Source organism: Ylistrum balloti, unplaced genomic scaffold, assembly GCF_031769215.1.
Source record: "Ylistrum balloti isolate Yb309-2 unplaced genomic scaffold, AGI_CSIRO_Ybal_v1 Utg370976, whole genome shotgun sequence".
NCBI lineage: Eukaryota > Metazoa > Mollusca > Bivalvia > Pectinida > Pectinidae > Ylistrum > Ylistrum balloti.
Genome location: NW_026782547.1, coordinates 41,495 through 54,963, shown reverse-complemented (window position 1 = coordinate 54,963; position 13,469 = coordinate 41,495). Strand labels below are relative to the sequence as shown.

Here is a 13,469-nt window from a genome sequence, read left to right as displayed (position 1 = left end):
TCCACTGTAGAGTAATTTTGTTCCCGCGGCAGTAACTTTCTGCTGATGTACGCAATAGGGTGTTCCTTATCGTTGATATTCTGACTTAAGACCGCTCCAATAGCCACGTTGCTGGCATCAGTCTGAATGACGAAGGGCTCTTTAAAATCTGGATTTGCTAGTACCGGTGCCTTGGTCATCTCGTCCTTTAGTTGGTTGAATGCATTTACAGTGTCATCCATCCATTTGGGTTGCCTTGGTTTGTCTTTCCTTAGCATGTTGGTCAATGGAGCCGATATCTTGGTATAATCCGGAATGAAACGCCGATAATCGATAATAACCAGTCATACCTAGAAATGACCTAATCCCTTTTTTGGTTTGGGGGGGGGGAAGTCAACCATGGCTTGAACCTTCCGACTATCTGGTTTAAGCTTTCCTTTCCCGACAATGTGTCCCAGACAGTAAAGTTCCTCTTCACCAAATTGACATTTTGATGGCTTTACTGTTAATCCACTTTCCCGAAGTTTGTCCAATACAGTCTTGATATGTTCAAGGTGTTCCTTCCATGTGTCGCTGTATACCACTATATCATCAAAGTAAGCGAACACATGTTCTACTCCTGCTAACAGTCTGTCCATCGTTCTTGCAAATGTAGCAGGCGCTGTTTTCATACCAAAAGGCATTACCTTGAATTGGAAGTGTCCAAATTCAGTTACGAAAGCTGACTTTTCCTGTGAATCTGGAGACAGAGGTATCTGCCAGTATCCCTTTGCTAGGTCCATAGTGCTGAGGTATTGAGCTTTGCCTAGCTTTTCAAATATCTCGTCCACCCTGGGTATTGGGTACCCGTCACATACAGTTACGTCGTTGAGTTTCCTGTAATCCACACATAGCCGAGTTGTAGTATCCTTCTTTTCCACCAAAACTATTGGAGATGAGTATGGACTTGAGGAAGGTGTTATATAACCACGCTCTATCATTTCATCCAACATTTTCTTCACCTCTTGTTTTTTGGCTTGAGGAATTCTGTATGGCTGTTGTCGGATTGGTTTCTCACACGTTGTCCTCAGGCTGTGCGTAACTAACAATGTTTTTCCTGGATTAGGATTTATGACATCACTGTATTCTTGACAAAGCTGACGGATTTCTTGGCGCTGTGACTTATCTAACATTTTGCCAAGTGTAACATCCAGTGTTACCTCCAATGTTGAATTAGAACCGTCAAAATCAGAATCGGCGATGTCAACCTTTTCGACAAACATGACGTTTTGGACAGCTCTATTGTACTTCCGTAGTAGGTTGATATGATAAACAACTCGTTTACGACGTCCTCCAACATTGACCTCATAGTTGACGTCGTTGACTTTCCTTATGACCCTATATGGTCCTTTCCATTGGGCGACCATTTTTGATGTGTCTGATGGTAGTAATAGTAGAACCTCGTCCCCAGGTCGAAGTTCCCGTTTTGTGGCGCTCCTGTCGTACCACTCTTTGATCTTTTGCCGTTTGATTGTCAGGTTTTCCTGTACTGTTTCTCTAACCATTGCGAGCTTTTCTCTCATCTGAACAACATGGTCAATGACAGATTTTCTAAGCTCTCCTTCACCTGTCATGGCTTGCTCTAAAATCTGTAATGGTCCTCTGACCGGCCATCCATATAGCATCTCAAATGGTGAGAATCCCGTTTCCTCATGGGGTACTTCCCTATATGCAAACAATGCATATGGCAACAGCTCGTCCCAGGCTTCCTGATTTGACGTGCAGAGTTTCTTTAACACAGCTTTGAGAGTTGCGTTAAATCTTTCTACCTTCCCATTAGCCTGTGGGTGATATGGCGATGTTGTTATGCCCTTGATTCCCATCACACGGTAGAGTTCTTGTATCATTTTTGAGGTGAAATTTGTGCCCTGGTCTGTCAGAATAACACGAGGCACTCCTACCCTACTGAACAGTTCCACCAATGTGTTAGCTATGGTTTCTGCGTCCACATTCTTTAATGCAAAAGCCTCTGGGTACCTTGTTGCGTCATCCATAACGGTAAGAATAAACCTGTTCCCCTTCTTTGTTCGAGACAGTGGCCCAACAACATCCATAGATATTTTGTAAAATGGCTCACTAATGATCGGTGGTTGTCCTAATGGAGCTTTCTCGTCACCACGTCTTCTGGCGGTCTTTTGACATACGTTACAAGTACTACAGTATTCCTGTATGTCCTTAAAAATTCCTGGCCAATAGAACGAATTAACGACACGCTCTTTGGTCTTTTCTATCCCTAAATGTCCCGCAAGTGGTCTATCATGTCCCAATTTAATGATATTGAGACGTAGTGCCTCTGGTAGTACTACCTGGACTCCATGTTGGGCTCCATCACTAGACTCCCATTTCCTACGGAGAATCCCATTTTCCCAGTACAGGGCATTCCTATCTTCCTGCACAGATTCCTCTGAACTTGCAGCTTTTCTCCGAATGTTGGCTAAAGTTGGATCTTCCTGCTGAAGCTTACTAAGCACTTCAGCATTTACAGCAGAAAGTTCAAGCGGTTCCTCTGTTGTGATGTTAACTGTATCATCCCCATTGCTGTGGGATACAGTCTCACTGATGTTGTCAATGTCCTCACCAACGCCATCGCCATGGTCCAGGTCCACATCGTTCGCCTGTCCAACATCACTTCCCTTACTGGCATCCACTTGGTCCGTGTCGGGGTCCATTCCAACTTTTACATGGCATTCCTTTGCCTTGTCCTCAGCTAGCCTTTCTTCAGCAATGTTATTACGATGTTGTGCACGCGTAACAACATTCACAGCCTTTGATTGTCTCTCTATGATGTCTACCCCCAACAGGGCTTCAGCGACAAGGTCAGGCACTAATCCGACCTGAGCATGTCCCTGATAATATGGCGTGTCCATATCAACGATAGCCAGTTTGGCGAAAACGGCTGTCCAGTCGCTGTACATCTCCCGCTGACCCTCCAATACACAACTTGGGTCCACCAGGTCTTCCCTAATCAAGGTCATCGCTGACCCAGTGTCTTTCACAAAACTAATATCACGGCCATTGACCTCTCCTGGGACATGGATAAGTCCTCCATTGTCGCACTAAAAATCCTGCAAGATGTTTACCTTCTCTGTTTTTTGGACATTTCCTCGCGAAGTGCCCTTACTTGTTACAATTGTAACACTGCACACTTTTCATTTGCGCTGTCGATTGCTCCTTTCTCTGGTCCCGATCAGAGGTAAAAGTTTTTCCATTTATACTTTTACCTTGCGTTGATTTGTTTATATTCCGTTCAGGTAGAATATAATCCTCTGCGGCTTCAACCACACTGCTTGACCCTTTGTTACGGCGTATCCATTGTGCTTGTGACACTGGCAATGCACTAAGAAAATATTCCTCTTTGAATTTTTCCATGACATCCTCTACTGCGTCCACAAATCTAGTAAGATATTGTTCAATTCTTGCTATAAGTCCTCTGTATGTTTCCTTAGGTTCCCTTTGGGCTGTCTGTAATAGCTTGAAATATTGGTAGGGCCTTTTCCCGTACCTGTCCATTAGGGCTTTACAAAGTTCTTCAAATGACCCATGTGCTTCTACCTCTCTGGCCTTTTGTTAACAAGGACAGCTGTAGCATTTTTACTTCTTCTGTCCATCCAGCCTGTGTTGATAAAGCAGTAAACTCTGATAAGAATGTCACTATATCCTCACTTTCAGCATGATTACAAGGTTGTTTCAGTCTAAACGGCACAGGGTTAGAATTTGTCTCACACCGTTCCTTTTGAAGTTTTGCTTTTTCAATCTCTAATTCCAATTCTTTCACTTTCCTTTGATGTTCTCTTTCCTTTTCTTCGGCGTCCATTCTTATCTTTTCTCTTTCGAAATTCATTTGGCTCTTTTCTTTTTTCGGCTCTTCTCTCTTTTCTCTTTCCAGTTTTTCTTTTCTCTAAGTTCATTTGGCGTTCTTTTTCCTCTTTCTCTGCTTGAATTTCGAGTCTTCTTATTTCCAGCTTTGTTTGTGCTACCGTCATCTTCGCAGTTTCCGTTTCTTCAGGCGTCGACATATTGAACAGTTCTAATGAGCGTTATATCTTTGATAACGGAGTCCTTCTCCTTAGAATGATCCTTTATGTTACCCCACTATGTTGTACTATCCTTATGTTATACAAAAGACCAGCAACAACCGTTCTCAAGTACAAATGTTGAGTATTAACACAAGTTACAACAATGATAACATGTATGGCCTGAGTATCGAGCTTAACAAGTTACTCCTTCCACGGCCACACCAGGACTGACTCTATTTGCTGTGATCTTACAGTTTATCCTAAAGCAATTATAATCTAATTCTGATAGGGAAAGTGTCTTCTACTGATCTACAATTAAACCGTGACCAGTTAATGTCTCCATGGTGGAGAGCATGTCCAGCCAATGTTTCACGGCATGATTCTGACACTTGACCGCAATTAAACTATCTGTCTGATAAGCCAGCCAGTCACATTAAGATTTAACACAAATTATGTTCTACACATGAGGGACAAATTTCACTATTAACACTCTCATATCATCCCATTTTATCTCAATGTCTTTAATTGAAAGTGAGATATTTATTTAACTAAAGACTTTTGTTTTATCCTTGCCCTTTATTAAACGTAGTATATTCTGATTTGATTAAAGACTGTATGTTGTCAAACAACAATTTGAAGAAATAAAACTGTTTGAATCAAATCAAATTGGTGGGAAATCCACATCCACCGAAGATTTGAATTATACAATTACGAACATGTCTGAAATCATGATTATTTAAAACTAATTGATATTGTTATGAAGTAACGTTTTGATAGATAACATGGAGTATTATTTCGACTCTTCAGTTTCGGAAGTATAAAATGGTTCTGTGACAGACATTTACACAAGTACACATGACACGTGTACTCGGTTCCATTCATGTGTACATGTGTCAACAATCGTAACACAAATAATAGAGTTTTGCGGATATCCTGGACTAAAATTTTTAAAAAAATCATTGGAAAGGAAACATTAGGATTAAAAACATATAAGTTAAATGACTTAAAGGAGTTTGAGATTACTGCACTTTCGACTTGTATGACGTACGTGCTTCGATTGGCCATATGCGATGCAGGATGAAATGTTTGATCTATATGTAAAGGTACACATTGTTTGTTTGTGAATGCACACGTGAAGCAAGCTGTTGTACATGTCAAAACAATAAAGATATGACAAAAAATGGTTATTTTCTTCAAGTTCAACGTTTTCTGATTTGATACGTTATGTTAAAAACAATGATTACTATCACTTAATATCACATGATGAACAAATCTAGTTAAAGTAACAATTTTCTTATAATTTTTTAGATATAGGCTATGAATCATATTGGACAAGATCGTTCACGTAACTGCATAAAGCCGTGATCGGTTCATACCTTTTGAACATGAACGTAAATAAGACAAGATATACACTGTATATTCGCTGACATATACCATTATTTAAGGCAATTACCCATATAATAATGTAAGTTTGACTTTAAAACGATTTTGAACGTTTATAAATGAATATATACGTGAGCTGTGTCGTTGTATATTATAGGTAAATAGACTATTGCTATTGACGACGTCAGACTATTACGTCACGCGTCACCTGACCTCATTTTGCCTTCAAAGTAAGCATATTCACCTGATTAATCTGAAATGGACGAGGTAAGCTTTCGTGTCTTTATGTCGAAAGAAACAGGATACCGCGGATTACATGCAATATTGCATCACTTTGTGCTGAAATATGGCATGGTAAAAATCGTGTCCAAACACAATAACTGAACATCTCGATAAATCACGTATGTATGGTCAGTGACATCGCTGCGTTATTTGAAAATGGATTATGATTGACGTAAACTTCTTGTCAAAATATCGGCGAATGGTGCATACAGACAATATACTAAACCTCTAACCGGTAGCCCAGGGCATAGCGGCAATTATAGAAATGATTAAGAGTTATCACAGGCAACCTAACTATTAATATTTTTTATCAAAACAACAGTTTGAGAATCTTTGTTTTCAAAAGGAAAAGTGGAGAAAATAGCGAGGTGCGTTCATTTCAAATTAAAGTTGTTTTCATGAATGATAACCTATGTAAAATATGCAATTGTAATTTAGGTATGAAGTGCTATGACATACACTAGAAAACTTTTGTTGTTATAATGCAGTCATTTGATATATATTTTCCCTCATTCTCCACCAAAGTCGTAATGGTTGACTAAATGGGACTAATTATGTTGTAACAAAACGAATCCAGACCCTAATTCAGTCATGATTTTAACAACATTTAATATACAAACGTCAGATAAAATTATTAAAAGGAAAATTAATAACCCTAATGTAATATTTCATACAGAAAATCGGTTACAATATTGTATTTTTTCATATGGGTGAAAAACATAATACCATGAACGCTATATATATCTAAGTCTATGCAATTATCAGGTACAAATATATATCTTTCTCCTAAATGATTGGTATCACGTTGGCAGTTTTTTTTTTTATTTTAATTTAATAATACAGGTTCTGTGTTTATTTGGTTACAATTGTTTCAATTCTGGAATTTTTTCACAAAATGTGAATTACATGTACATGAAAATATTACCAAATATACTTTTTCTTAGCACTGTGTGTGTATCTGGTATGTTTAGGATCTTGATGACATAAGAGTTCTGAAACAGAATGTGATTTCATTATTACAGATCACATAGGTATTTAACTATATATCAAAACCAATAAGTGGACAGCTGTGTTTAGTTTGACCCAATTATATTTTGACTCCTAAATTTATCATTTTTGGGGAAATATATCAAGTTTGGCGATTTTTTTTGTTTTACCAATTTGAAAGTTGTGTTCCACTGCTATGTCTAAGTGATGAACTATCAGGTTTTTAAAAAAGAATTTGCCAATACACACTTGAAGAAACAATTCCAAAATAATTGTACTCTGTATTGTTTGAATATGATTAATTTGTGATATTTTACTCGATATGTGATAAAGTTTAACTTTTTGGTAGTCCTCAGTAAAGGGACCAATGTAAATGTCAATATCTATACTAATTAAAGTTTTGTTTGATGTTTTCACGTGAATTGTGTTAGTTTTAACAGGTTAAACCATTATAGAGATATTTGATCTGTCTTGTTTGACAAGTGAAAGTCTACTGAATCATATGCATATATTAATGCACATTAGACAACTGGAAAAGGGTCATATTCTCGGACGAAAGAAAAATTGTTATTGGAATGGACCACCGTCCAGATAGCACGATAGTTGGAAATGTTTGCTTGTATGTCAAATAAAACTCCAATCCCGCGTTACATTTGTAAAATTGAAAGAATTGAGAGAAATACAAAAATGTCTGGATAAAGATTACACCTGCCTACATCCTCAGCTTATTAGACCCCTTGACGAGTTTTACGACATTTTGTATCGACCGTATTTATGTCAAAATCTAAACACGCCGCCATTGTGACCGAATGCTTTCGGCACGTCACTTTATGCGTACCTAAACTTGTTTTTCTTATTTCTTTATCGTCATATCAATCTGGTAAATAATATATGCATGCTTTGCAGTGACTGTAGCGCATAGTGCGTTACTTATTGTGTAACGATTTAATTTTTTTTTTTTCAAATAAATGACATGTACTGCAGTTCATCGTCACAAGGATGCATATTATAAATAAGCGACTTAGTAAACTAAAGACTGAATGTTAGTAAGATAAGAAATAGAAGTGAATTGGTTCTATAGTGAAGTGATCAAATAAAGCTGATATATCCTATTTCAACTGGTGAATATTCCTACTTTTTATAGAGGGAATTGATAGCCAATGTTTCAAACGTAACAACAGATCTTTTATTGTTGATCTTTGATCAATAGATTTCATCAGATATGTATTTTACTGCTATCGTGTTTGCTTGAACATCCATAATTGGTGATATACTGTCCGATATATGGTGAGGTATGATGTCGATAACTTTGATTGAGGGGCCAAATAATCAAATATTAATGCAAACAAGTATATTTAAAGCACAATGACAACATAAGTAAGAGTGACGTCTAGTGATATCTTCTGCATTAGTGCCGGAAAAAAATTCAGGAAAACAAAGTGTTGTTAGTCAAACAAACTCAGGTGGACGAGAGAAAAACCGAAATGGGTGTGTAGTACAACAAAGAAAAAAAAAGATAATATTTACTACTCCAGTCAGGCTGCAGCAGGATACTTACATACTGAAATAAAAAAAAAAAAAAAAAAAACGATTAGGAAAAATGATAATATGAAATTTGCATATACAAGTCACGACAAGTTAAGTCAACTTCTCAGCATGCATTGATTAAATTAAAATCAACAAATCTAAAAGGACATTTTGTGTCGGATGAAACATAAAATTTCCGGTTATTGAGATTAGTAAATGTCCTAATATGTTACCATTAGTTATCTGCAAATGCAAAAGAAAATGAAATATAAAACAATCGTCTATTACTTATCGGTGGGGGGAACGAGGTTATTGTGCGAGTCAATAAGATAAGTTTTTACTCAAAGCTGCTTTAAAATCACATGAAAAATCAAATAGGTCACCTTTTAAATATATTGTTGTGAAGTAAGTATGATTTCTGAATAATCGTAATGAATGTCACACAGTTTTGAAATTTCTTTATTAAAAAGGGGGATCACACACGCGTTTGATAACAAAATAAACGTTTAGAGGAACCTCAACTAAAGAAATGATAATTGTAGCAGTAAATTTATATCAGTATTGATAACTAACGAGATCCTCAGTAATTCATTGAAGTGTTTTGAACTAGAAATCAGTTATGCAAATTATACATGTAAAGTTCTGATAAGCTTTACTAAAACTATCCAAATTATCCGATAAGTGATAACACTGACCACAACATGTGGTAAAAATGCTTTAAGAGACACGAGAACCAATTAAATATAATAAATAATAACATTGAATATCTTATATATAAAATACTTTAGAATATGTGAATGACCGCTGCAACTCACTCATGGCAATGTTGTATAATAAAAAAACTCGTTAACAAATTGGACTTATTGTAGAAGATTGTAGTTATTTGATAATTTAATGTATATATACATGTGTACAAAATACCGAGTTCATCATAGATATGCATCTACATGATTTTTTAACTTTTTATATCCTCAGTTGATCATGATTGGTGTTCATTGGAAGAGTGAAAAAGTTAATGTACTTGATACGTTGATGTTGATAGTCCGTTAGTACATGTTATACTGATCAACTTGTTTGACAAATAAGATGTCACGTATAGAGTGACATGTTTGGGAGACAAAACAGTTATTGGTAAGGCGAAGCAGTATGTTCAAGCAATATAACGTTTATGTTTTTGCAATAATTGTGTAAACTTGAAAATCTATTCCTGTTTATATCAAGACGTGTACACTAGCAAAATTTGATCTGAATAACCTTACATTTTTATTAATTGTTGTATGAAATCCTTAACTTTTGTTACACATCAATACTGAGTTTTACAGTTTCAGAAGTTATCTGTTTAATAAAACCAGAGTAATTTGAGAGATCAATGCTGTCATTGTTCTGTCCTAATATACTTAAATGAAATAGTTATATTTTCAGAATATACTGAATACAGATTCAAATGTTTACATGTACAGAAAGCTTGCTAACTAAAATACAAAAATGTTTACAGAAATTAGTACACAATGATTCGTATTATATAGATATTTGTCAAACATTTCCCTGAATGATTGTTTTATTAACTATGTCTAATATTATGTTATATTATATCTATGTTGTTTTTGTAAAATACGTAGTACTTAACCTAAAAACATTGCGGTTACTTGTACATTTGATAGAAAAGGTGCAGCATACATTATCTCTTGTTTACAATGACCACTACTGTTAACCCAAATGGCATTCCCATATTCAAGTACAGGCCTATCCATATTACTTTTAACATTTCTGGAAATGTCAAGGAAACATTTGCAGGAAGTGTTAGAGTGTTTGCAGTTATAAGACATTTGTGAAAAGAGGAAGTTACCAATACATCAAAAACAATAAAATAGATGAGGATATACAAGTATCATCAGAAATGAATCATAAAGCGGCACAGATTGTACATCTTGCTATTAATTGTACGTCTGTAGTTTGCTTTTATTTATTTCATTTTTTTTTTTAATTTGTTTGATATTGCATAACGCATTATCAACAGCTATTGTAACGCACTAACGGTATGGGAAAACTACATAATAGCAAAGTACATGTTGGAACATTCTCTATCATTTCACAATTAAGATTTATTACGGCAGGTCATGTAGATTCTTTCGTGTTAATTTTGTAGTTTACACTCTTGTTTGTTCAGTAGCAGCATTTTGAATATTTCACTAACAACTGGTTAACTCTATTTATTCTGCTACTGGGAACATAATGTTGATGTATCAGAAGAACAACAAGGATCCCATCCAGCAACCATATGAGCAGTTTATTGGGTCCAGCTAGTCTTTTGTATCGGATGATAAGTTAAAGATATTCAATGATATTCAATGCTTTAACTTGTATAATATCGTTTATAATGATTACATGTTTTAAACACAACCTGATATTAGATTACCAATGAGTTGCATTAATAAGTGGGTACTAAAATGAATTTGCATTTAGTTATTTCGGCTTTATCATCATTAGTAACTATTGGGCAAAATCAATCATGTTCCGAAATTTGGATTATGTTGATATTGTGTACGATTGTTCATTCAGTTTATTAGCATGTGGATAATTTCAACAGAACTCAACACATGTTTTACAATTAATCCAATAAAGATAACGAAGCATAGGAATTAGACTATAAATTGACATTAATTTGATTTTAAAGCGGTATACATTACAAATGAGTAGACAAGTCAAACAATATAATGCATGATTACATCAATATGCTTAAGTTACGTTTGCCGGTATCACTGCGATATTGCAAATACCAAAATGCATATTCCATTGATCATCTAAGGAAACAAGGCATGATTACTATCTTTTGTATGATTTGAAATCAAATAAAAGAATATGGCATCTTATTCTATCCTGTGTTTTCTAATGCTTACAAAGTCACAGGAAATCCCTTCCTTCCTCTAATAAACTTTCACTTTTCAATTGCGAACACGATAGGGGAGTGGGTAGGGATGGGGTATTTAAATTGGTCGGGGAAGTGTCGCAATAACAAATGGTTTGACCCAGCAACGACAAAATTCAATACAAAATAATCGGTGATTTCAAATGTAAGAAGTACATAAGTGTATATTGTGGAAAATGAGAAAGTAGATAATAGTTTTATATAAATCATTAGGTTTTTACAAAAGACATACAATTGACTAGTATCATTTAAGACAATTTAGATTAAGGATAATAAAAGTAATTAAACTGTACCATACATTTATTTCCTTGTCCTTATACTCGTTAGTGATGTTAGGGGGCAATATTTGAAACCTAGGAGGCGACAAACGTCATGTAAATGTGAATATTTTGTCCTGTGACACTATTTGAGTGAATTTGAACGTACTGTGCAGTTTACGGGGATTTAAAATTCACAAACAATTTAAATGATCAAGACGTTCAACAGGTATTGTTTTTTACCAACCGGCCGTGGCACTAAAAGAGTGGTTACTGTGAACGAATAGGATATTCATACACATGCGATCATACCTAAAACATGGTATTCTGTTTCTCGGTTGTTGTTTTTAATATAACGATGGACTTTTGGTTTAGTGGTCGATTTTTGATCTTCAAAAACATTTTCACCAGGAATCAACAAAGTTTTGATCAAAATGATGATATCCAGTATCTGTTCAAATATCGTTTAATATAACAAGCAACTACGAACAGGTATCAATTGTATTGGGTAGCAGTAGGATATGTTATTATTGTCATAAATCACCTTCATGCCATGCAGAGGCCAACAACAAACACTCACTTTTCTAAACAAGGAGACATATGCCAAGGTCATGTTAGACTAACTTATGGAGTTTGTCATGGTTACGGATAGACAACAAACAGGTGAGTGTTCTCTGACTTGTGATCAGGATCTTACAATGCTTCATAAACTCATTGATTACTGGGGTAATAATAAAGACATATTTGTGAATGCATGCTTTTTCGAACGATATTGATCAAGCAGATTTGTTTGTGATAATATAATATGATAAGGTATATATCAATTTAACGTACGAGTCTATAAAACAATAACAAGGATGTCATCAAAAGTTTTGCACAAATAAAATGTTTCATTCGCGATTGGCTCTAGTAGTGCATTAAAACGAAAATAAAGTCAACGCGAAGTATAAGAGAGTAACAATGGCATTATTGAAGACATGTGAAACTGCTGGTGTAAATATTGTCATTTAGTTTTATTTTACCAAGGAATGTTCACACAGCTAGCAAAGTGTATCTCTACGGATTACAACCGAGAAACCTTCAAAAGATTTTCTTTTTTCTAATGGCATCTCTTTATTTGTTTTTATGACACTGTTGAAATTTGCGTAGTCGTAAAATCCGTCTCAAATTGGCCACATGATTTGCCGGGTAAGAAAGTGTGCTGGTATGAATAAAGATTTTGTTGCTTCTATTTTAGCTACAATTCAGTTTGAATCGCTGTCAAGTAGGATATGTTTGATTTCAAAAATTGAGTCTGTAGATTCATCAATCACATAGTGTCAGACGACAAAGAAACCATCGATTCCGCACGTATATGTTTCCCCCTGTTTGTTGTTGGTACATGTATGCAACAGGTCTGTTTTCTGAAGTTGAAATAACATTTTTCCTTGTGTTTTGCACACAGTTATGAAACCAAGGCTTTCATCAATGAAATTATAAAGGATATCTTATATAAATGGAATTAACTAATGTAAATGCATCTCATTATTGAAAAATCTGTAATGTGTTTAGAATCTGGATGCATGCATTGTGATTGAGGTGATTCACGCATTATCATGCTCACAGGTGTCTTAATATAAAAAGCATTTTCGTCAGAAAAGATTCCATATTATTGATCTGAACAAATGTATATGAGAGAATTATTTCGGCTGATAAAGAAAGTGTCCCTAAAGTACGATCAGACATATGTGTAAAACACATGTAAAGCTTAGAGGTAAACCTGGGGAGATTGAGAATTAATTGAATCACTTATTTATTTTATGTTTAATCATAATGTAATGTAGTGAAGTAGGTCTGGTTAATATCTTACTACACACATTTTTTTCAGTACGTGCCATCAAGTAAATACATGTCTATACCAACGTAGAAATTTCTAACAGCGGAAATATCATATATGAAATTCAAAATTAATGATAGCATCCAGTTATTGGTCAACTCGTAAACAGAAAATATTTCGTTTAACAGGGAATGAAAATAGGCGGTTTTTTTTTTCAAAAATTGTGAACTGAAGTTATTTTTTACAAGACATCAACT

The 13,469-nt window shown here is 35.2% G+C and overlaps 1 protein-coding gene across 1 annotated transcript; it reads right to left on the bottom strand.

Annotated features, from left to right (window-relative positions):
* Positions 1–329: 329 nt before the first annotated feature.
* LOC132559841 (uncharacterized) lies at positions 330–3,528 on the bottom strand. The gene is made up of 2 exons (XM_060224471.1): positions 3,240–3,528; positions 330–3,043 (listed from the first exon to the last, which is right to left on the bottom strand). The coding sequence occupies exons 1-2, from the start codon at positions 3,526–3,528 to the stop codon at positions 330–332; spliced, it is 3,003 nt and encodes a 1,000-aa protein (XP_060080454.1).
* Positions 3,529–13,469: the final 9,941 nt, after the last annotated feature.